This window comes from Fukomys damarensis, unplaced genomic scaffold (genome assembly GCF_012274545.1).
Source record: "Fukomys damarensis isolate Sample0158 unplaced genomic scaffold, DMR_v1.0_HiC HiC_scaffold_10, whole genome shotgun sequence".
Lineage (NCBI taxonomy): Eukaryota > Metazoa > Chordata > Mammalia > Rodentia > Bathyergidae > Fukomys > Fukomys damarensis.
Window position 1 is genome coordinate 1,778,326 of NW_022900922.1, and position 25,949 is coordinate 1,804,274.

General features: G+C 44.0%; 1 protein-coding gene across 10 annotated transcripts in view; it reads right to left on the minus strand.

Moving 5' to 3' along the window:
- Sfmbt2 (Scm like with four mbt domains 2) overlaps positions 1-25,949 on the minus strand; it is a 219,667-nt gene that overhangs the window by 155,933 nt on the left and 37,785 nt on the right. For 7 of the 10 annotated variants that reach the window (XM_010621393.3, XM_010621390.3, XM_010621394.3 and 4 more), the window contains exons 3-4: positions 25,433-25,527; positions 23,623-23,863 (exon numbers count right to left, since the gene is read on the minus strand). In XM_010621393.3, the coding sequence (XP_010619695.1) occupies positions 23,623-23,863; positions 25,433-25,527 (336 nt within the window). Of the gene's footprint in view, positions 1-23,290; positions 23,352-23,622; positions 23,864-25,432; positions 25,528-25,949 lie in introns of those variants that run through there. The other 3 variants (XM_019207097.2, XM_033761811.1, XM_033761812.1) reach the window with 2 other exon arrangements.

Genomic DNA, 25,949 nt, shown 5'->3' on the forward strand with positions numbered 1-25,949 from the left:
TGGTGCGAGTGCTTCATATATCCCAGGCCTTTCGACACACTCTAAGTCACTAAAAGTAAAATATCTCAAAGGGAGCTCAAACACCTCGTTAACAAAATACTTCAACCGGTTGTGACAACACCCTCCTATAATCCCAGCACTCCAAGAGGCTGAGGCAGGAGGATGGTGAGCTCAAGCCTCACATGGACAACTTAGCAACCTACCAAGGCCCTCCCTCAAAATAAAAACTAAAAACCTGACTAGGAATGGGTTCACTACCAAGTGCAAGGAGAAAAAAATGTCACCTGTGAGTATAAAATATCCAGCAAACTCTTATAAAAATTGAAGTGCTTAAGAATTCAACATATCTCTATTCATTTCCAGGAGTTTTAAAAGCCCTAAATGATTTGCAAATTAAATATTGCCTTGAAATAACAAAACAGTGTAAAATATGTTAATTGAGTCATAAAAACCTATTTTCTTGCATAATGATGTTTTTCCTTTTCCCCTTGCTGGTTTCCCCGCACTGGAATTAGCTGGAGTTCCATCTGGATACAGAAAAATACTTGGTTGGCTGAGGTGTAACAGGCAGTGAGGCCTCGGGGCTGAGCATCACTAGCTGGGCTGGCAGCAGACCTCGTCGTTGCTCTGGGGTCAGGATGGCAGAGACACATCACCAAACTTCACGGCTACTTCTGAGAAGGCTGTGCTTTATTAGAAAATTAAAATGACGGAGCTGGAGACAGGATGGAAAGAGATATCAGGACAGTAACTGGCCCGGGCACAGAAGAAAGCCAGGGTCTAAAGGTAATCATCAAACAGCAAGAGCAATGGATCTGTGAGAAGGATAGCGTGGAAAGACCACTAAATCTGGCACCATGACAGCGGCTAGTGATCCAAAAGTTCAATTCCAGAACAGCAAAGGACATAAAATTGACAGCTAGGAGTACCCAGGACACCATGGTAGACAATTTACGTTAAGTCCAAATAGTTCCAAGACTGCGTTGTGTGTCCCCCCAGTTTAATCCAATGGAAAGGAGCCTCTTTCTTTTCGTTACATGTTCCATAGGACTGAATTCATACACTGGCTTAGTATGCACAGGGATTTAGAGGTAGCTTCTTTATTTCATACCAGAACTGTGGTTCGTATGAAATCTTGTAAACATACAAAACGATGTGGCACTCAAACCTTCCATTAATTTTATAGCTATCTGCCCAAAACCACTGTTATTAGGCTTAAAGACATACAAAAAAGGCAGGCTGTTCTCCTTGGCCAGGACAGGGTTTTGTTTGTTTTTTTTCACAAGGCCATCGCTTTATTCTATCCCAACAGCCAGCCTCCAAAGTCATCAGAGCACCCCTCACCCACACAGCGGCCTCTCCCACCTTACAGGCTTCCTGATCACTTGTCCTGGGAACACCTAGGACAAAGAATGGGAGGTTCAGTCTTCCCAGCTGAATCACAACCGTTACATTTTCAGTTGGGTGCAAGTTATGTCTTGAAACAATGGGTGAGATGTGAACTCGCTGGCCAGTGCGGAACTCCAGAACCCAGCCCATCCTCCTTCCACGGGGTTCAGAGCTCAGGGCACCCTGAGCACGGTTCTCCGCTGGGTCTTTTTTAACACTTTCATGCTTCCATGTTTGTGCTGAGCCAGAACTCCACGCACACACCCTCCAAGACCGACCCGATTTCACTGCAGGGACAGCGAAAGGTGAAAGGCAGCAGGAGCCACCACACAGTCAGTTCGTTCCTCTCACAAAGAAGCAGTGAGGGCCGGGGACCTTGCCCAGCGTTTGGGCGGCCTGCCCTGCAAAGGCCGCAAGGACCCGAGTTCGGCCCCGGTACCAAAAAGAATAACAAAGACAAACAAACAAACAACAACAACAAAGAAGCAGTTACTCCAAGAGAATCGTTTTTGCAACACTAACTTCATTAAAACAGTCATACAGGATGTGGACTCCACTGGGATTTCTTGATTTCTGTATGTTCAGATCTTTGAGATTCTGTTCTATTTCCACTCTGCAGTTCACGTTTGCTTCGCGCACCATTCCGACACTCATTCGTTCCTGGCTATTTTGTCCCTCAGTGTTGCAACCAACAGACTGTGAGTATTGCTTGATAGCTGTTCAAACAGAAAGATGCTTGCTTAATTTAAAACCCTTCGTAAAGATCAAATTGGTTTTGTGGTTGTATTTCTATTAATTTCATGCAAAAGAGTTTGATCTTTTGTTAATTCTCTTTAGGAGGAATAAAGAAATGAGCTTGTTCTTGACTTCAGAAAAATTCTTATTTCAAGAGACTTACTTCACTACTATTCAAAAGCAACACTTTCAGTACAGAATAAAACGTCTTCCAACCGAAATTCATTGTTTGATAGGCACAACACATAGAATTCTCTATAACCATTCAAACCCTGCCTTAATTTAGGTTTAGGATGCTCATCACCCTATCCTTCCTCCTTGTGTCTTAATCCCCACAAGTTAAAAGCTAGCAGACAAGCTGGGCATGGTGGGGCACACCTGTAATCCCAGCACTCTTGAGACTGCGCAGGGAGAGGAAAAGTCCAAGCCCAGCCTAGGCAATTGTTGAGGTCAACAAAAAACAATTAAGAAACAAAAAAGGGCTGGAGATGTAGCTTAGTGCAAAGGCCCTCGGTTCAATCCCCAGGACTGGACTCAGTCAATCAATCAATCAATGAACCAATATCACCAGACAATAGAATGTGGGGAAACTGAAGTCTTTTAGGGAACTGCATGCCACACTGCAGCACCTGAGTTATGCTTTGGTCAGTTTTATGATGCAGAATGATCCCTGAATAAATCACCGCCCACTTACACTACTGTAAAATGCTTCAGGGTTTTCAGCAGCATGAAAGACGCTTTTGGAACCCTCTGTGTTTGCTGGGCTCCTCTGGCAGTGGCTCATCTGATAACCCCACTTCTCCCTGGAGGACGAGGGTTTGCTGTGGAGATGCCAAACCCAGTCCGGGAAGGGCCTGGTACACGATGAGCAAGCTTCGGAATTCGCGGCTCCAGGACTCTGAGGAGCGCTCGGGACTCAAGCCTCAGCAGGGGTGCAGGATGCCCTGTGGTCGCTCTGCTCCCTGACAGGCAAATGGGGACGGGCAAAGGCAAAGAGAAGTCCTTAGAGAGACGGCGCTACAATGGGAACAGTCACCGACCTGCGCGGTAGGGAAAAAAATCAACTCCAGGGAAGTTGCCACACTGGGGAGCAAAGGTAACTTCAGATGCCCTGGGTAGTCACGGGCGGGCAGGTGAGACCAGACCATGCAGCCAAGGCAAGGTCCGGGCAGTCAGCTACTTAAGAAGAAAGAAAGGAGGCGAAAAAGGAAGGGGAGCAGAGGGCATAAGATTAAGAACGCAACTGGAACGTGGCTGCACGACTCTCCGGGGCACACAGAGAAGCTAACTGCGGAGGGCGGGAGGGGCTCCAACCCTGAGCCAAGCTGCACTAATCGACCCCACACTCCACACCACACCTCTAGTAAGCGCCTCTTTTCGCAGCATCGGCTGCTGGGTACCACAGGGCTCTCTCACATGTCTACTCCTAATAACATCTCTAAAGGAAAACACATAGGAAAAAAATAGCCCAGTCTTAGCAGGTTACAGACTGACCCATGGCCGTACGTGAACTTCCTCAGGCGGCCTGGCTCAGCCAGCATCGCAGGTGCTGGCAAGGCTGAACCCCACCTTCCTCAGATGTGTGGAAATGCAACAGGAGAACCCTACAGGTGCTCAGAAACACCCAGACATCCAATCACCGACAGTCCAGCCAGACCTACTACGTTCAATCTCACATCCCTTCTGTTTCCACCAAGGAAAGAAAAAAGGCAAATTCTCGGCTCTGGAGTCATCATTTAAAATGGAAAAAAAGAGCACTCTTTTTTCTTTGTTTACTATGCTTTGTTTTGATGAGGGAGGGGTGCTGATTTAACATTAGTTTTTATGCACTCTACTTTTTTTGCGGAGGTGGAAGAAAACACATTACATTTAACTTCCACTGGAGAAGCATGTTTTAAAATCAGTTTTGGGTTCTATTCCTTAGAAACCATTTTGTAAACAAATAAAAAGTCCCCCTCTAAAAAAAACCACAGCTTCTCAATTATTCTGTACACACATGTGCAGAATCACTTTTTCAGAGACATATACTAAAATATTTACCAATGAAATGACAGGGTGTCTAGGATTTGCTTTCAAACGATACAGGACTTGGAAATTGTGCGGGTGGGTTGACCAAACAAAGTTGGCTTTGAATTGATCCAGGCTTAACCTGGCTAAAGTACAACGGAGGGTCCCTAAATATTCTATCATTGAGTATGTTTGAATTTCCCATATTGAAAACATAGAGTGGGAGGGAAATTCTGCTATTCATTATGAAAAGGGAAAACTGTACACCACAGAATGCATTTATTAAGCCCTGTGGTTTAATTGAATATGCCAACGTAGAGTTGAAAATTCGAAGGCTTTTCTTATTCTTTTATTTCTTACGTCTTTGCTAAAAAGAATTTCAATAAGCTTGCTTCCTTATTCAAAAGAACTGGCCATCAGTTCCACTTCGAACAGGCCAAGGCCTCCAGGTGAAACTGCTCCACTAATACCAAATCGGGACCGAGGTAAAGAGAATTTGAATACGAGGAGGTCAGTTCGGGGCACGCAAACTGTGGTGTGCGTGAATTGTGTGAGTTTAAAGGACACGCACGGGTCCACTACCAACATGGACAACCCTGAGCCAGTTTAACTAGCAGGGTGAATGGAAGGGGAAACCACATCACCCTCCTAGGCAGGAACGGGAAGAACAGCCCACGAAACTGAGTTGTCATATATGAATAGGTCTTTTGATCACAAAAGAAAATATATTTATTTACCTAACTTTCCATTTTTAAACTTGTAATCACTAACTAATGTCCATATTTCATTTGTTTTCCACAAAACCATTAGGAAATAATTGCTCAAATGAGCCAAAATATCAGCCACTTCAGTACAAAATTAAAACAAAAGCAATGTTACTAACAATCGAATGCCCTCCAAGGAATTCTACCAGGCTTCTTTGGGAAAAGGGAGATGTGTGTAGGCTGTCAGACGAGTACAAATGATACTGTTTGTGTCTAAAAAAAAAATCAATATTAGCACAGCTGTAGTAAACTCATAACCCTAAGCTAGAAGCACACTAGTGAGACCACAGGCATCTCGTAGTAGAGAAGGCAGAAAATGCTTCACTGCCACAACTTGTACACTGACTGCTGCTGCGTCCTGCTGTCTAGTGTCTCCCAAGCGTTCCGATAAGAGGAGATGGAGAAATGCTCATCTTTAATATTATTTTCATCCACTGGCCTGAAGAGCATACACCAAGTCACAATTACACACTTCTCAAGGAAGCCACAATAAATTTTAATCTGACTAAATCAGTCAAGGGGTTTGTCTTAGTTACTGTCTTGTCACTGGGGCAAAATATCTGACACCCGCCAGTTACAGGAGCAAAGGAGTACCTTAGCTCAGTTTGTCAAGGTTTCAGTTCAGAGCCAGCTGGAGCTAAGACAAGGATAACATGGCAGGGGGGCAGGGCAGAGAAGAAACAGTCCATGGCGAGGCGGGCAGGGAGAGGGAGCTAGCAGGCCTGTCTTCTTTCTTTCCCTTTACAGTCTATCTAGCCACAAGCCTCTTGGTTAGTGTCCCCCACCCCCAGGGTAGGCTTCCATCTTCGATAATTCCATCGCCCACAACCCTGCTAAACCAATCGATGGACTGACCCAGCTACTGCACCCCTAGTCAGTATCACATGCCCATGAGCCAGTTGTCTCCCAAAAGTTCCACCTACGAGCGCATGGGGCTTTGAGGAGACAAAAGGAACAAGCGTTACGTAAGCCGTGACAGGCCCTCTCAGGCCATGGCTTCACCCCTTGTCCTAGCTACATTCACTGAAGCGCTTCATGAGAGGAAGGGACACATTTTGTTTTCGTGTCTCCCTAATACTCAAATTTTCACACTTTATGGATTAGGAACATGAGTTCTATATACAAGCAGGACAACCTAAATGATGAAGGAACAGAGAAAGTTCTCACTTGGCTGTTTTGTCTGTAACTTAAAATTAATTTTTATGAGCCAACAGCACACACAGCTAAATATGGTAAAGGGAAAAGAGGACAATAGCAGAGTGACAGGCTTGACAGAGAGATGCAGGCTATGGAGGGAACAGACTCAGCGGAAATAGAAAAAGGCTGAAGTCCCCACTTCCTGCCACAAGAGGCCTGAGTGACTTCTGAAAAACCTTACAGCATGCCAGGGTCCTACAAGTAACAAACCGCATATTCTAGAGCTTGTTGATTCAGTCATCAAATTACTTGCAGATTGCTATTGGTTTTCAAAATAGATATAAGAAAAATCACAGTTTAATAAGCTAGAGGCCTAAGAAATCATTTTCACACCTTTCATTCTATGGCAGAACCTACAACTACAGGGATCCTGAGTGCCAACGAGGTACCCAGCAGGAAATGACCACCAACACAGAAATCTGCTCTTCCTCCCCTCCAGGCCATCAGAAACAGTTCTCACCTGGTGCTCTATCATTACACAAAAGCCATTCACCCTTCTTTCTTTCTGCTTCACCAGAATTCCCAACTAACTAGACCGTGAGCCCTGCAGGAAGTACAGACGTCATCTATTTCGTTCAGAGTTTTTGAGGGTCAAGCACGTCCTCTGACATTATTAGAATAATCAACTTCTCCACTGCTGGACGAAAATTACCAACATCCACAGTTTAAACGAGACGGTTTCAGAAGAAACAATCCATATTTTCTTGACTCCAAGGCAAAAAAAAAAAAATGGTGGAAGGGCATGGGGAAACAAAAATACTCTAGTTTATGGAGGCCAGGAAGTAGAACACAGGGAGGGTGTCAGAGAGGCAGAGGCCAGGGGCCTGACACAGACTCCCAAGTTCATGAGCTACCAGACACACCCAGATGTGTTGCTCATACCCCGGGCAGCTCCCAAGCTAACCAAGTTGATGACCGAGCCTAACCATCATTATTAAGTATTGAACGAATCACATATCCTGAGCCAAGTACTCAGTCCCCACCACATTCTAGGCAAAAATTAGTACATTGATTCTGTGACCTTTTTTTGTTTTGTTTTTTTTGTTGTTGTTTTTTGGTACCGGGGATCGAACTCAGGTCCTTGCGCTTGCAAGGCAGGCCACCGAACCGCTGAGCTAAATCCCCGACCTGATTCTGTGATCTTCATACCCTCAAATTTCCTCACTCTGAATTATTTCAAAACGAAAGTCCACAAACAGCAGGAGCTGACTGGCCTAATTTTGAGCCTAAAGTTTGACTAAGTGCATTGCATCATATAATGTACATTATATAAATTTCGCTTGTATCCCTTTGTGCAAACTAAATGAGTCAAAATACTCGACAGTCTTGTGTGTATTTCGCTGTTTGTGTTGTCTTGTTTTCGAACCCTTTTAGGATCTTTTGACTCCGGTGTTTTAAAGTTTTGTGGTGAAGTGTCCTCATGAGGGGCTTTTTAGATCTCTTGTACTTACTGCAAACAACTCAAAAGTAATAACCCTGAAATAAATGGGGCAGGGGTGTAGCTCAGTGGCAGAGTGCATACACAACACCATCCACTCACCACACACACAAAGTAAAGAAAGGGAAGAGGAACACCACACAGGGTGTGAGCAGGACACAGACAATTTTTTAAACAAGCCCTTTAGAACCATTTTCTCTTGAAAATATTGTGCCTATATAATGTTTATCTCTTTAAAAGCTAATACAGGGGAAGTGTGCATCATAATCAACAGCAAAGACCACAAATTAAACATCTAAGGTATTAAATCAACAGCAATGTATTTTGATTCCCAAATAAAAAAAGGGTTTGTTTTCATATTTTAAGGGTTTTTTTTTTTGTTTTTTTTTTTACATTTTCCTTGAGATGTTTTCCAGGGATGAAATTTTAAAAATAAAATGTATTTAAAACCTAATACATTAAGCCTAAAACAATTTTTGTTAACTAAATGAATTGCGACAGAGACTATTTCCTGGGCCTTTTTTCTTCCCTACTTTCTTTTGGTAAAAGCAGCCCCCTGGTCAGGGATTTCAGCCCCCAAGGGGCTACAACCAGGGAAGACATGCCCCAGGTTCCATAGCACCTAGGCGTGGCCAGGTGGCTGAGTCGTGCCAAAGTGGGAGAGCAGCTGAACCTCCTTCTTATTAGGAAATATGGAGAAGAACGGAGAAGAAAATAAAACCCTGAATTAATTAGACTCATAGCTTTTTCAGGGGCTTCTGGAAGGGCAATTGTATCCTAATGCATAAACCATTCAGTCCAAGCCCTCAAATCAGCTGGCGTCTGAACATCTTCAGGAAAAGGAAATTTTGAAAAAGTAGAAAGAGGGGCAAGGAAAAAAAAGAGGGAAAAAGAGGGAGGACCATTAAATTTAGAAGGTGGAGAAAAAATTCAAAAATGACCATCTCTTTGTATTTAAAAAACCACCTTAAAATCCTCTTAAATGTATGAACAAACAGTACACACAGAACTGTATTCTAAATGTAAAAGTTTATTTTGCTAAAAGTTAAATTGGGAACTAAGTGAGCAAGCATTTCAAAAAATATTAAACTTGATCGAAACATGCTGAATTTAAATGTTAAATACTGCTGCCAGTGATGTTAACAGAATTTTAATTGACATTCATTTGCAGGTTCATTATTTATTTTAACCTTTTCCCTGCATAATCCTTCACCGAAATCGATCCAAGAAGGCCACATAAATGTACACATTTAATGGAGAAAACCATTAGCAGTACTTATAAATCTAAAGATCTGTGTACATGAGGGATCTAAAATTAATTTTGATGGTCCAACAAATTACACATTAGATGCACAAATGAAGAATGTGAAATGAATACTGCTTTCATTCTACAAACCAATCTGAGTAGATATCACTCCAAATGACACTAAACAAGGCATACAAATCATCCCTTGATCTCTGTATGACAAAAAAAAAAAAAGCCACACATTTAAACAAGAAAAAAATATATTAATACATCTCCAGTTCCCTTGAGTTGTTTTAAATAAAAGTTTGGATTATGTTTGAGGGGAGAGAGGGCAGTCCGTGTGGACTGGGGGAGTTGTTTGGCTTTGTGATGATCTCAAAATATATTTATTACAAAATTATCTAAGAAACAAGCTGAACAGATGCTAATAGACTGACACAGATATTTATTGTAAAAATAATTGCCGATTATTTTAATGGACATCCCTTGTTCCTGTAATCCATGCCGGGCTCTTAGAGGACTCTAAGTAACCATTGTACAAATATATCATGATGAGCATTTTAAAATTTACACTGTTACGCCAAATTTAAATTTAAATTTACATGGTGGCACAAGCCCATAATCCCAGCACTCAGGAGGCTGAGGCAGGAGCATTGCTGTGAGTTCGAGACCAGCCTGGGCTACACAGTGAGTTCAAGGGTAGTCTCAACTACATAATAAAACTATGTCTCAAAAACAGATGTTTTTTACATTGTTTAGTCAACTATCCTTAACAGCTTAGTTGATAAAGCAAAAAAAAAAAAAAAAATCACAAAAATAATTATAAAACTCCTTAAAATCATATTTCTCTTCTATTCTCCAGCATTTCTTCGATGAAATCTCTTTCAAAATACAGGCTAGCTACTGTCAGTTCTTCCTGCATACCCTATGAGCATTTTAAAAGACAAACAGTGGTGCGTCCTTTTGTGTAATTATTCTTTGCTCAGAGCTGATGGATGTTATTAGATGTGTGCTACTCTTTAGAAAGCAGGTAGATTCTTTTAAAGATGCTTAACGCTCACCCTTGTGAGGAAAAGACAATTTCTCTGATACTGATACAGCCTGGCATGTTCTGCCTGTGAGTTCTTCGTTGCACCCACAATCTCAAGAAGGGTGGACACTGGGCGTCGTCTTTTCTGTGGCCTCTAGATCTAAGTCTTTAAGAGCTCAGAAGTGGGGCGCAGAATGATTCTCATCACCATGGTAAGGATGAGACAACTGTAGGAGGGACAGCAATGTGAGATTTAAAAGAGAAAAAGCCCTGGGCCCCACAATCCGCAGGTCAAGGATCATCACCACCATTCACCCTCTGTCTGATCCCTGGCTTGCCCTGTAACTCTGAAGTCTCAAGAAGCTACACTGTGAGTCTCTTTGTCCATGGTGAAATTCCTACTCATGAAATCACAACAAAGAAAACTTCAACTTCCTTAGCCCCATGGGCAACGTGAAGATTATCAAAGGGAAAACAGCTCAGTCAATAAATACTGTCATGGTTCAAATTCCAAATACGCAGCACCATCCCACAAGTGGCGGTGTAACTGCGATCCTCACAGTATCATCTCCAAACGTCCCAGCTCTGCTTCCAGAACTGCTGCCCTGCATTTAAAGCAGACCTCATCCCAGAACAGCAGGGTGCAGCTGAGTTTCTCTTTCCTGCAGTGCCTTCCTGTCTCCACCTTGTTTTGCCTTCCCAGGATACTCAGAGAGAAGTTCACTGCCAAGCACTGCCCCAAGACATCTGTGTTTCAAGAAGTACATTCTAAGGACTACTAGACAATAGCCAAAAATAACCCCACTTCTAGGATGTCCCTGTGAAAGCCACTATTCAGAAGGCAAGAAGTCAATGTCACCACTTGATCCGCGGGTCCTGCAATCAAACTACCAGGTGGTAACACACACCCGCTCCTGCCCCAAGTTACTTCACTCAGATAAGCAGCTCCAAATCCTGAAAAGCGGTACCCATGGTCCCACTCCCAACCTTTCTCTTCCCACCTAGTTTGACCCCACGAGGTCAGGCCAAGCATGCCTGGATCCTTCCCAATAACTTTCTCAACCTTTCTGTTCAAGGTTCTAGATCGTCCTGTGGGGCTCATCCTGCTGCTCAAGACCTTGTGTGTTCTGACTCATCTGACTCACCTGGCTTGGAGCATGGGATACAGATTCTGTATCTGGAAGTAACACCCATCTGACGGGACCCTCCCAGGTCAGCCTTATTCTACAACCATGAGAGCTACCTGCATCTGTCCCTCCTCTGTGAACACCCTCCCCAATGTCTGAGAGCAGGCCTGCCCAGCTCGATACATCTCAAAATACAAGCCTTTATCTATGTCTGGTGAATACCTCAAGGATCACTCCGCTAGCCAGGGCTCTACCACTTTTAAGGGGTCAGGAAATAAAATCTGAGTACCTCAAAAGATTTCTGCTGTTGTTCTAATATGACATTTCAATTCCCAGAGCACCGATCTTTTGAAGAGTGACAGATGGCTGCCATCTTTTTTTCCTCCATACTACATCCTCTTTTCCTGAAGGTTAGACATTGCTACTGTCACCTACTTAGCAGGTAGAAAACAAATGGAATTTTTGAGGATTGAGAGCCAAAAAAATCAATTATTCTGCTTTGCCGTGGGATAGCAGACACCTCACTCTACAATCACTCCGTAGCCTCCCGGTCTATTGAAGCTGTTTGCTCCTATGGTAAATGGCATTCGATCATGCTTACGCTGGAATCTGCTTCTCCAGTCCCGCCCTGTCAGCTGGGCTGACAGTAATCATTTATTTGTGATACCAGTACGTGTGACTAGTAGCTGTCTTCCCCTGCTTCTGATCTGCAGGTGCCAATATGAACTAGGCCCCCAAACCCCTTTTCCATTTCTCTGACCATAAAATAAAAATTTTCTTCTGGCTTAGAGTATTAATCTCATCTTTAGTTCTTATCAAAACAACAGATACATGACAAAGTGTTATAATTAGACACAAAAAGGTAGATCGTTTTATGATATGTTATGACTGGGCGGATGGCATCCTGAGTAATGGAGCCATCCTTAAAACAATGATATTTTGGGCCAGAGATTTAGCCTACCGGTGCTGCTGCCTGCCTCACAAGCACAAGGTCCTGAGTTCGATCCCAGTACCAAAAACAAGCAAATAAAAACAAAGTTATTTGTGTCCAGAGACACAAAGTCATTTTACCTCAGGGCACTGACCAGATTACAGTCTTCTCAAAGGGGGAGGTGGGATCCGGAGGAGACATAGGCCAAACCTGGCATAATCTCAGGCAGATCGATTCCACAGAGGAAAGATCCCTAGGATGTGGAGCCTGGCTCCTTAATACACCTGTGTCACAGACCCTTAGAAAGAGTCCGGGTGCACAGGGGCTCCATCCAAATCCTTGGAACTGGCCCATGAGCCTTGTGCAGGACCCACCTGCACACATTTAATGGTTTTTACAGTCAGAGTCCCATGAACAATCTTTTATCTATGTTCTACTTCACCACATTGGCAAATATTCCTCATCATGACAATCAAAAAGCTATAGTTGACATACAATGAAAAGTGGGCCAAATTCCAGTGCTATCTCCGCACTATTATTACCTGTGTATAGGAGCTCCGTGGGCAAGTCAGCAGCGCTTAGATGACTGATAAAATAATTCACATAGCTCACAAATGACTGCATCTCTTTTCTATGGCATTTATTTACCTTTCTTTTATCTCAGTAAATTATACCCCAACTTTGTATTATTGGGGGGGTACCGGGGATCAAACTCGAGTCCCTGCACTTGCGAGGCGGGCAGCAGAACCACTGAGCTAAATCCCCAGCCCCCAACTTTGTATTTTTAACCAAAAATGTAGACTGAAAAAAGTGCAAAAAAAACTAAAGTTTTAAATCACTTTGTTTTTTTTTTAAAAAAAGCCATTTCTCTTCTTCCAACTTTGTATTATTGGGGGGGTACCGGGGATCAAACTCGAGTCCCTGCACTTGCGAGGCGGGCAGCAGAACCACTGAGCTAAATCCCCAGCCCCCAACTTTGTATTTTTAACCAAAAATGTAGACTGAAAAAAGTGCAAAAAAAACTAAAGTTTTAAATCACTTTGTTTTTTTTTTAAAAAAAGCCATTTCTCTTCTTAATGTCCTACTATTCCAAATATTCTGCTCTTTGAATATTCTAATCTATTCACTAAAATAGAAACAATTCAAATTATAGTGAAGGACATCAAAATTTTTAACCCAAAATAAATTAGTTTAGTATTTTACAGAATTAAATCTTATTAAATGTTTATAAAAACAAAACTGGCCATACTTCTAGCATTCAACATTCATCTAGCTGCTAACACACAGAAAAATCGATGCTGCGTTTCTTCTGTGTCATTTCTACAGCTATATTTACATATGTGAGAGTAACAGGAATTACTATTGTGAAGTATTTTGTATTGGCTTTGGAAGGAACAGTTAAATTTTGCTCAACTGTCTAAAATACTCCCCACCCGACCCACACTTTGGCAGTTTCTGTGTTAATTACTCTATACCGCTGGAATCACAAGATGGAGCCAAAAGTGAAAAAGCAAAGGAAAAGACATTCAGCACAACTGCAGAGCAATACTTCATTATGCAAAAAACAAAGTGTATTTACGTGTGTGCTCTTGGGAGAAGTTAGACCGTCATTCGTCTACCTGGTAATAATGCAATGCCACCATCCAAAATCCTCAGCCTTCAGAGACAGCTGCCTTTGTTCCTCGAGCCTGGACAGTGCCGGTTCTGAGACATTACACTCAGCTGGAGCTGGCCTGGGTTACAGTCAGCACAGGACCCTTCGTGAGGCAGCTTTCTGTCCCCCACCCAGTACCAGGGTTTGAACCCAGGGCCTCTGCACTGAGCCGCATCCCAGCCTTTTCTTTACTTTTCACTTGGGCACAGGGTCTCGCTAAATCACTAAGTTGCCCAGACTGCCTCAGCTCCCACAGTGCTGGGATTACAAGGCGGGCACCACTAAGCCCAGCTCCTGTTAAGAACCAACTCGGTAAAGCTGTGAATACACATACGCTCAGAGGCGTTCAGGGTGAGCCGCGATGGCGACAGATTAGCTGAGTCTTTCAAATACATGTCACAGAACCCTGTACCAGGAAGTACATCTAAACTGGCAAAGGGTCTTCCCAGAGATCAGCAGGGAGCTATACAAATGGAAAGTGAACACAGGCAGAGCCTGGCAACTCTGTGGATAATCAAGTCACCCTGCCACATATACATACGCATGATCAAATAAACCATGCTTTTGATCTACGGTTTCTCAGGCTTCTACCAGAGTTTTCTGTTAGGAGAATCTATATTCAAAAACATCAGCTGGATATTGTTTCTTATGGTAAAGTAGTTATGTCATAACTTTTCTAGCTGAGCCTGATGGTGCAGACCTATAATCCCAGCACCCTAAGGAGCTATGGCAGAAGAACTCCAAGTTCCAGCCCAGCCTGGGCAATTTAGTGATTTAGCAAGACCCTATTTCAAACTAAGACTCAAAGAAAGGGCTGGGGACATGGCTCACTGTGAAGGCTCGGGGTTCAATCCCTAGTAACCCGCGCGCGCACACACACACACACACACACACACACACATTTGAAGAAAACAAGGCTGGGCATGGTGGCACACGCCCATAATCCCAGCACTCGGGAAGCACAATTTAGTGATTTAGCAAGACCCTATTTCAAACTAAGACTCAAAGAAAGGGCTGGGGACATGGCTCACTGTGAAGGCTCGGGGTTCAATCCCTAGTAACCCGCGCGCGCACACACACACACACACACACACACACACATTTGAAGAAAACAAGGCTGGGCATGGTGGCACACGCCCATAATCCCAGCACTCGGGAAGCAGAGGCAAGAGGATCGCTGTGAGTTCGAGACCAGCCTGGGCTACACAGTGAGTTCCAGGTCAGTCTCAACTTCAGTGGGACCCTTAGGCTGGGCATGGTGGCACACGCCCATAATCCCAGCACTCGGGAAGCAGAGGCAAGAGGATCGCTGTGAGTTCGAGACCAGCCTGGGCTACACAGTGAGTTCCAGGTCAGTCTCAACTTCATAGTGGGACCCTGTTTCAAAAAACAAACAAATAAAAAAAAAACCCTTCCTGCTCTCCAAATGCATACACACTTGCTCACACTCCATCCCTCGAGTCCACACCTGTAGTGGTTCAGCCGATGTGACAATGTGACACCCAGTATCTGTTCAAACATTCTGGCAAAGTCTATGAGAGTATTTGGGGATGACGGTTGTATTTAAATCTGCAAACTTTGAGCAAAGTAGATTGCTCTTCCTAAAGTGGGTGGGCTTCATCACTCAGAAGGCCTGAATACATACAAAAAGGGACGGAGCTCCCCCAGAAAGAAAACTTCCCCAATGGCCTTGGGGCTCCATCTGCAATTCCAGAGGAGGGCTCTAGGGCCTGAACTGCAGAGTCCCTCCTAAGCCTCCTGCCTACCAATCTTCCCCACCAGACTCCAAATTTATCACACTTCCACACTGTATGTCAATTCTCTAAAATAAACCTCTTTCCCTATACAGACATAAGCTTTCTCTTTAGAACTCTAACATAGTACGCTAAACTTACCTCTGAATCACACCATCTTAGCTCCCAAGACTTTGAATTGAAGATCATACTCACAAAGCTTTCAGTGATTCTAGGCTCCTAAAACAATCCCAACACGCTAATCATTCCCTCAGAGCTTCGTAAAAAGGCGGCCCTCCCTAAGGACCTGCAGCTTTGAAGGACTTAAACTGGAGGAATGGTTAGGGTAGAACTCAGTGAAACTTGGCACAGTCCGAACAGACACGGCCCTAGGATGGAACTCAGTGAAGTTGGCCTGGACCTAGAATAGAGGCGCAGCCTGGAATACAGAACCGTGAGCCATGACAGGACACTGAAGAAGCACAGAAGAGGCAGAGGCACATTCAGAAGGGCATAGGAAGAACAGCACTAGGGGCAGCTAACTAGGCCAACAGCAGAGAAGGAGGTCAGCAGCATGATGGACGATGGACAGGTAGGGCTCCAAGCTCAGTGTAAAAACAAAGGAGGACAGCAAGGCAGGGTCAGGGCTGAAAGAGAAAGTTGTGCTAGTGGCCAAGCTGTTCCCAGGGGTACTTGTCTGTTCCAAGGCGATGGGAGGCTTCCCCTGAAAGCTGGACAGAAGGATCATTCACAGAGCAGGAACTGTGGCCAGATGGGAGCTGTGTCCTCATCACAACTGAGGCCATCATTATTCGAGCAAGCCAGGCCAGATGCCTAGCAGGGCTGGGAAAGAGAGAGGATGGGGCAGGAGGCTCTGACAGTCAAGGAAATGAGAGGTAACTACAAGGAGAACGTGTAAACAAAAGGCCAAGAAAGCACAGAGAGTGAACTCAACTTCACTGTCCACACAAAATCAACCACGATAGATTTAAACCACATATGTTGCTGGATTTAGAAGCAGGAGGAAATAAACTAATTTACAACTATCACTAAAGAGAAAGTCTTGTAGTCACTGCCTTGTGCTTACACTTTCCAAGTAGCACAGAAAACCTAAATAGCATTCGATGCCATTTACGTAACTGTACGTAACTCCGTGATTACCAATGACAGAGAAGTTCCAGGCCGTAGCTCTTCCATTCAGTTGCCTCCAAAAAAGGAAAACATGCTGGGCAAGTGGCTCTCTACTGTGCTGCAAAAAATCACAAGAAGCCAATTCTGCAGCTTTTCTCAGCAAAACCTTCCTAACACCGCAAGTCTGGCCACTCTAAAATCGTACTGGTACAACTCAATCAATACACGAATGTGGAGTGACCCCCTCCCCACTGCTATTTTCAAAACACCGATTTCAGCACGAGGAAGAATGGCCCTCAGCTTGAAGTCTCCTGCAGTTGCTGGACCTTGGAAAAGCCGCTCTTCCTTCAACCCCAAAACAAGACCACCAGCCAGTGCACAAGTTGTTGCGAGGGTAAAATTAAATGCAGGCGCCTGGTGCTGCAAGAGGTATTCAGTAAAGATATTTTGTGGGTGAGAGGAACTGTGTTTAATTAGAAAGTTATGGTGCAAGCATACAAAAACCCACAATTCGTTTATTCACTGTGTGAAGACGATGAAACAGGGAGTGTGTCCTACACGGTGAGTGCCAAACAAGCAAACACAAACACCCAACAGGGAGGATGCGCACAGACTTTGAAATTATCTCTAGATTACTTATGATCCGTAAATGTAAATACGATGTCACTGTTGGGGGCATAATGACAAGGAAACATGTCTGTGCATATCCAGAACCTACTCAACTTGTAAAAATATTTTTGACCGGTGGTTGGCTGAATCTACAGATGAGAAACAGGAAGTAGACTACATTCACTTTCTACTTATAAACACACAGCTATTCACCATGAACACTACTGATTTCAATGCAGGCCACCAATGCTGCCTTCATTTTTTTTTTTTTTTTGGTACCTGGATTAGAACTCAGGACTTTGCGCTTATGAGGCAGGCAGCAGAACCACTGAGCTAAATCCATGGCCCCTGCCTTCTTTGTGTGTGTGTGTGTGTGTGTGTGTGTGTGTGTGTGTGTGTGTGTGTGTGTCTTCTGTTTTTCCTTCCAGAAGTTAAGGCACAGTTTCATTTTCTGTTCAAGTGAGCTATTTCTTTCAGAGCCCAAAGAATCTCATTTGCTGTGCACCTCTGACATTTTTTGAGCAGACAAACTTTGGAGACCACTGGTCAAGGAGGGGGTGTGGCAACAAGGGCTGCACAGTTTGAAGGGACTCTGAGATCAGGCGCTCCTGGACTGTGCAAGGACACCTACTACCCCCAGTTCCATGCCTGGCACCCAGACACAGGGCCCAAAGAGATGAGACCAACAGAGAGAAAGTTCTGGGGAGCAAACAGATGCCCATCTAAAGAGACAGCTTCTCCAAAGGATGGCCAGCTCATGGCCACACTCTCCTGCCTGCAGAAAAGGCCGTGTGTGACCAATCAGAGCTGGGTGTGGGCCGCACGAAGCAGGCATTTCCCAGAGCATTGCAGGTGCTGCTGGTCAGCCCCAAGCCATCTCCTCACTGCCCCGTCTGCTTATGCAAAGCAGGAATGGAAGTGAAGATAGAGCCTGACCTATTGGTGGCCATTCTCCAGCACCCACCTGCACAGGTCCCCTGGAGGGAGAGGTCAGGCTCGGTTTTCCTGAGGTATCAATCATCCAAAAGTTTTAATGGTGCAATTTGAAAATAGGAAGTATAAAAATCATTTCAAATTAGTCTTTAGAAATGCACACACAAACACACTGGCCCATGACCCCAAAAGCCAACTGCACCCTGGTCTACACTTTCTACCTCATTATATAGGGTTCAAATCCCTGTGAGCTGTTTGAAAAAGCCCATTAGTTGTCAACAAAGAAAGGAGTACTCTGCTCTGGGGATTTAGCTCAGTGCTGCCGCCGCCTGCCTTGCAAGCACAAGGTCCTGAGTTGGATCCCGGTACCAAAAGAAAAACAAGAAAAAGAAAGAAAGGAGTACTCTATTTCCTACCTAAACTTTCCTCCCACCACACACCAGTACCCAAAATTACTTGCTGACAAAGTATACTAAATTTGTACAATGGGTAAGTATGACTTCAAATTTGTTTACTTATCAAATACACTCTGCTCTTTCTGATACCAATGTGCTTTTTCCTTTATATCAACCTAGCTAATTTGTAATTAGTCTCTATTTGCTTTCCTCAGTTCTGACTGCTGAGTTAGGATGAGTTCTGCTCTTTGACTTTTTCGCATATATGCCACATTTTCTTATTAGGAAACAAAGAATTCCAGTTATATTTTAAAGACTCCAAAGAAAACAATATGATTAGGTGTCATTAGTATTACTAAAGTGTCATTTAAATGATCATGTACAAATTTCAAAACTGGGCAGTCTCAGAAACACACTCAGATTCTGTACTGCGTCCAGAGGTGAGCCATGGGTGTAGCCTGATGAGTCCTGCTGTCTGATGACTTTCCAGTCTGGTGTGCCACCTGCCCTCATCTCTTCCTCTACAGTGAGCTCCTGTAAAATCGGCAATTCCCAAAACCAGTCCTGGGACTAGGCTGCAAAATTTGGCAGGATCAACCCGTATAACATAAGGCCATCTTCACACTTGCTCCTCACCCTTCATGAATAAACATTCTTATTCAAATAGGTTATATATTAACTAGCTGCAGTAATTGTGATTCAACTTTGCGTGGTAAATAGAGTCATTCTGGCAAGACCGCAGAGTTTGCGATGCAAATCACAGAGATTTTAATAATGGCAAAAATAAAAATCGGTGGCATGATTCCTAAGGCACCGTAATTCCAATACTTTTATTGCAACAGTAGAAAGCACACATAAATACTTCTCCCTTTATAAGCTGACGGGTTTTATTTGGATATGCATCATCACACATATTTACTTGTAATCTTGTGTCAGAACACCCTTTCAGGGACTTAGAACCCAAAGCTCCCCAGCCCCTGACACTCAGAGGTGATGTTGTTACTTCTCAATAAGTAACACTGAAAGAGTCACTGGATTAAGTGATTTCGGTACATTATCACCATCAACAATAATTATTTGGCAGCTGCCCTTGTGAGCTTTGCATGTGCTTATGAATAAATCAAGCCTTATTGATTTACTAAGCCCAAACATCTTACATTTTGCTCCACTAATAAGGGCCATAATCCCCCACTGCACTTGGTGACGCCTTACTGCAGTAGGTTCCTTAATGCTTGCAATGTGAAAGATTAGGGTTGATTTGCCAAGGCGGGAACAGCACTCAGTGAATGGCCAGTCGGCCACCAAGCCCGGGCCTCTGCCAGGATGCCCTTATGAATGGAGGTCTCTGACTGAGGGTGTGAATCCCATCCTCACGACACGTACTCAGTCTGCTACCTCGCTAGCTTTCTTTCCTCGTAACATCTAACGTAATAATGATGACTCACATTAATTCAAACATTAAATTAATTCTAAACAGCAAGGCCGGAAATACAGAACTGTAAAGAGTTCTATATACAATGAAAAGCTATCCTCCAAAATCGCCAAATTATTCTCTTTCAATACCGTGACCGTAGACCGCAGATGACTTGGCACCTCCCCACTCTGTCCTCTACCCTCTCAAGCTTTTCCACCCCAGCCTGATAGGGAAAAGACCTCCTCCTCTCCCTCCTCCCAGGCAACACAGGGGAAGGACTCGTACACACTCCTGGGCCGCCACCCACACACTCACTGTCACTGGGCTCCCCTGACCACGCGGTTTGGGACTGAACATGGTTCTGCAGGTTCTGACGGTGAGCCCAAGTCTCCAATCCCAGGAACGGAGGGCTTTGCACAAGCTGAGCAAAATTCCCAGTTCAACCTCCAATTCTTTCCTGGAAGATATTCTGCCCAGATACTCAATAAATTTTTATCTTAGTTAATCTGTCCCTTAAACCATCAAAACTTCATCATCCTACGTGAAACACAGAAGCTTACTCTCTATGCTTCGACATAGAAAGCTCTACATACATGGATCCTAATTCCAAAACGAAGTTCACTCATTATGCACAAAATAGGAAAATTAGTACTCACACCTCCCCACCTTCACAAGGGCCACAAACCAAGAAATTTCTGACGGAAAGGCTCTTCAGAGATTTTGAAACTATAACCCTTTACTTCAAAGATGTGGGCCAGTTGGGTGAGACCAGTCAGAGAAACACAGCAAGACCCCAACATCTCAATTAAAAAAATTAAAAAGATGAGAATACTGGGTGAGAGAAACTCACCCATGGAGCTAAGTTAATGGCAGAAGAAAAACAATAATTCAGTTCTCTGTGCAGGGAAATAGCTCAGAGGTAGAGCACTTGCCTGGTTTGATAGCCTAGGTTTGATACCCAGTACTGTAAAAAAAAACAGTAAATAACAAATAAAGAAATAAAAAGAATTCAGGTCTGTAGTTCACCTACAATGCCCCTTTCTCTAAGCCATTTTGATTACCGGGATCCAGAAGAAACCCAACACCACCGAGCTCCCAAACAGAAACCCTGCTTGTCCTAGATTTGCTGTAACTCATGTTAATACTCTGACAAGCCTTCCAAATTTAACCATAACAGAATACTGGCTGAGTACAGGAGCAGAATTTACAAGAATATTAACGCTCCAAGAAAACCACAAAAACAAGCAAGCAAAACAATCTCTGCTCAAAAAATAGACTCTCCTAATCCCTCTAGAACAACTGCCACCTCTGGTTACAAAGCAATAATTACCCTGTCCTACAGCAGTCAATAATAACTCTTGCCCCATGAAGCTGCTATTTCCTAACTTTGTTCTCTGTACTAAAGATTGCAAAGTCTTATTGATCACCTACTAAATTTTAAGTTCTTTAAAAAAAAAAGAAATGCTCTAGCTGGCCTAACTTGGTGTTGTTTGAACAGACTTCAAATCTTTCAGTCGTATTAATGGTTTCCCTTTCCCCAGGCCTTATTTTTCATTGTGAACTTGTCATTTTTCGGGTACCTGTATCTTGTCTTACAGCACAGAGACTACAGGATACAAATCTGATAGTCCTTCTAAAACTGTGACTTCTGTCACATTTTTCTTCCAAGTGAAAGAGGAGGATTGATTAATAAACTACTCCCGGGCTCTCAAGCAACAACATGAACTTTTTTTTTTCTTTCTGATACCAGGGATTGAACTCAGGACCTTGCACTTGCAAGGCAGGCACTTTGGCACTGAGCTAAATCCTGGGCAACAACATGAACTTTTACCAAACGAACCCATGAACTCTTAGAGTGCTAATATCAGTCCTCCAGAAATTCTCTCTAAAACTAGTCACACCAGAGCAACTGTTATTAGGTGCAATTATCTTACATCCTTCCACAGGGCATGCAGCTACTCAACTGTCAACCTTTAGAGTATGTTATGAAAGGGACAATGAAAGCATCAGCAATCGGGGGTCCAGGGGGACTCTGAAGGGCCCTCTGTGGTCCCTCTGGCCTCCTTCTCTCAGAGCTTCATGCATATCTGTGTCTCACTCACAAACCCACATGAGCTGAGCGCAGCTCAGGGGTGAGCTGAGTGCAGCTCAGGGGTGAGCAGGGGCTTATCTGTGTGGCATCTGTGCGCAGAGTCAGAGCAAGAGACTATCTGTAATTCTCCAACTAGAACTGATTTACCCGGGATCTCATCACTACAATTCATGATGCTGCCTGCCTGTAATCCCAGGTTCTTGGAAGGCTGACGCAGAAGGATCACAAGAGCCACCTTGGTAACATGGTGTCTCGTGTCCAAAAGTGAGCCCCATCTCAAAAAAAAAAAAAAACCAAAACAAAACAATTGAAAGGACTGCAGATGTAGCTCAATGGTAGAGCGTCTTCCTAGCATGCATGAGGCTCTGGGTTCCAATCCCAGACACGAACACAAGATACAGCTGCAACATGATCGACACCACACAACTGTCTACACAGTCATGTGAGCACAGATGCGTCTTGTCTGTTGATCTAGGAGAAGGGTGGATAAGCTGACAGTCGAAAGAGGAGGAAGGAAAGGGGCGGACAGCAGTTCCACACTCCGGACAGAGCAGATGCAAAGATCCGAAATAGAAGACAAGGGCCAAGCAATATTCAATCCTGACAAATGTCACATAAATGCAACTTTTAGACTCTAGCCATGTTTTACAAGGCCCTCCTTAGCAGGCTATCAAGTATGCATAACAAAAGAATAGTGTTTTTTAAAAAGCCCCAGACCATTCCCCCCAATCATAAAAACATCACACCATAGCCTGGAAAAAAAAAAAAAGGCAACATGTAAACACTCTGAAAGGCTACAGCAGCTGCTAATACCACGGTTATCTCTAAAACTGTGCAAGTCATTTCAAAACGAAGGGAGGTAGTGAGCAGTCGGGAGGGCGTGGCACACGCCTGTGCAGGGGCATCACCAGCCTTCGGTTGCCGCTGCTGTCAGGGTCACACAGTGCAACAGGAAGACTAAGATTCTGGCCGTCAAATATCAGGCTGACCTCGGTTCTCCGGACAAGTGTCTTTGAAGCCTCTGTAATATACGCAGCCCGCTCTCTCCAAGCCCCACCTCTCACACTCCTAGCAGGTGGAATTCTCAGTTGCAGAGCCGCCACGGCAGATCCAGCAGAGTGGTGGTCTCTCCCCACCAGCTGCCAGTAGCACCTCTCTCTCCCTAGAGCCCCAGTCAAAAATGCCTCCAGACCTTGCTTGTTATCCCCAGGGCCACAGGAGGCAGGGGACCACCCAGCACCAAACCATCGGCTTCTAGCAACTGAACTGATTTCATTCCCGTAAGTTTGGACCACTCCCTTGAGGGATGTCCTGCCTCCTCTCCTATTTAGGGTTCTAAATGCGTCATACCCTCAGTCTGCCCACGGGACAGATTAAAACCTACTAGGGAGACCTGTTAAAAGGACTCTAGGGCCCAGTTCAAAACGTCAGTTCTCTGAAACAGAAGGAAAGAAACGAGACTAACCGCCAAGGCGGAAAGGAGATCTGCATCAAGGCGTCCTTCAGCCTCTTTCCTCGGCCTCCCGAAAGCAATCTGTGGACCGAGCTCCGCAGCTTTCACCTCTGAGGCCACAGGTGGCACGGTCGTCAGGACCGGCTCTGACGTATGAAAATACACTGCTTCCCCAAGCCCAGCAGCTCCAGCAAATGACACCCAAGAGCAATTTTTAAGGAGCTGGAAAACCTTCACATGAAATCCCATCGGAGTTGCCCAGGAGGGTTCTCCGCCCCCACACTGACTACGCGCAGCGAGAAGGACCTCGCGAGCGAGCCGGGGCCTCCGCCATGCACGCTCACCGTCCGGGGGCATCAACACCTTGTTGTTCTGGGTGCACCACCCCACGGGGTGCAGGTCGGCTATGACCACGTCACACCAGAAGTCAGCCCTGCGGTCCTCCCCGTAACCACAGTAACGCAGCAGCAGCAGCTGTCCGCAGGTGGTGATGATCGTGGCCACCCAGTACGTGTCCGGGTTGTTCTTGTTGGCCACCTCCAACTTCATTCCTGGCTGGAAGTTGCTCTGAATGCTGATTTCAACCTGAAGGGATCAGAAATACGGGGGAGCCATCACTGCACGAGACACGGGCCTCCAGAACTGCTCAAAAACACAGCACTTTTTAAAAGAGTATTTTTACTGCCCTATCATAGTTGGATATTTGTCTAAAAAAAATATCATCTGAGCCTCAAATATAATGCTAAATCTTCTAAAAGATTCAAAAAAGATAAAATCAATTTTATCACATACTCATTTCTAACATATTACCATTTCAGCACGTACCCATGAGATGAGGCAGTCTTCTTTCCAAACAAAGTCTGGTACCGTAATCCCCCATCTACACAACTTGGACTACAAACTTTTCAAGTATCGAACAGCTGCATGTGCTGGTGGCTAATGCACAGATAGTGCCAACCTAGACAATGGACTTCTTTTTTTTTCTTTTTCTCATTAGAGGCTTTATTCTTAAAGAAACTACCAAATTACTGCAGCAAATCAAGAGATACCTGTTACCTGGCTTTTGCAGGACCATAATCCATCTGTTTGCCAGAAGAGCTCTGGTTCAGCTACATTTTAATGTTTAGCTCTTTGTTTCACTAAACTGTCACAATCACATCCATAACAGATTATCCTATGATGAGTACAAAAGGAGAACTAGGAACACACTCTCCCTTCACCAGGGCACACAAAGTGTTAAGGTCTTAAATTTCTTTTCGATAGAATACTGTCTATTAAAATAAAAATCCAAAGTTCTAGCTTTCTCAGTTGGCCAAAGAACCAAAATGAAAGTTAAGAAACTGACCAATTTGCCTATGAAACTCAGGATGAATCTTTGCCATGGGTACCCCATTGGGGGAAGAAAAAGGTTTCTCAGAGTAAAATTTTAGTTTATTAAAACAATCTAAATATTAAACACATTTAATACCTTGAGTTTTGAAATTTTTTTGTTTTTTGTTTTGTTTTGTTTTGTTTTTTGAGACAGGGTCTCACTAGTAGTTGAGACTGACCTGGAACTCACTGTGTAGCCCAGGCTGGTCTCAAACTCAACAGCGATCCTCCTGCCTTGGCCTGCCAGGTGCTTTGAGTCTTGAAATTTTATCAGTTTCCTTGCTAACAATACACTGTACCAATATCTCACACCTAAGCAAAAATCTTGTCAGAACTCTATTTTCAATTTTCTGTAACTTGTTCTCTGGTGGGCATTCCAAAAGAAAATATTAGTGAGAAGAATGATTTTTTTGTTAGATTTAAATGTTTTCAGACTATTTAAGGTTATTCATTTCATTTGATACATCTATCCACAAATTACTGTGAAAGTTTAATGTATCCTTTGAAAATATCAGCTCACAATAAAACTATATCGCTATTAACCTATTCAGACATTAAATGTTGCATCTTCTTACCTGGTTTGCTGGCTTTTGTTTACTGGAGTGAGCCTTACCTATCTTATCTGCAGCTATCTGTGAAAACCAAACTAATTTCCACATCTCTCTCTTTATTCCTAGGAAATCTTGTCTGAATTCCATCTCTCCTTGGCAGTCCCTTTCTGTCCATTGCAGATTCCCTCCCCGTCCCACTCACAGGGCAGAGGAGAGGAGCTGTTTTACTTACATGTTTGAAGGATGTATGGGGGGCAGCCCTCATGCCTGTCTCTTCCAAATAGTCTCCCCAGTTAAAACCAATTTCCTCCAAGCTGGAGCCGTCTTCTTGTTGGGAAAAACAAATGAACAGAAAAAGAATATCAACATCATGAAAAGCCACTGGCTTCAACCAGGACCAACTAGGTCGTTCATAAAAGAGATAAACTAATTCAGAGGCTTAGTTGGATATGGCTGAATTCTCTGTGGAGCTTCTCTGCCTATTGTAGAGATGCCGACAGAAGAAATGACGGCAAGAGCCAGGGATTTGGCTCAGTGGTTCTGTGGCCTGCTTCGCAAGCACAAGGGCCTGAGTTCGATTCCTGGTACAAAAAAAAAGACCAAAGCTCAGGGACAACACTAGGACTGAAGAGGAAAACCCCCCAACCCATCCTCAGTGAAAATAACTTTGCCGGGGATTTAGCTCAGTAGTTCCTCCGCCTGCCTTGCAAGCACAAGGACCCAAATTTGATTCCCAGTACCAAAAAAAA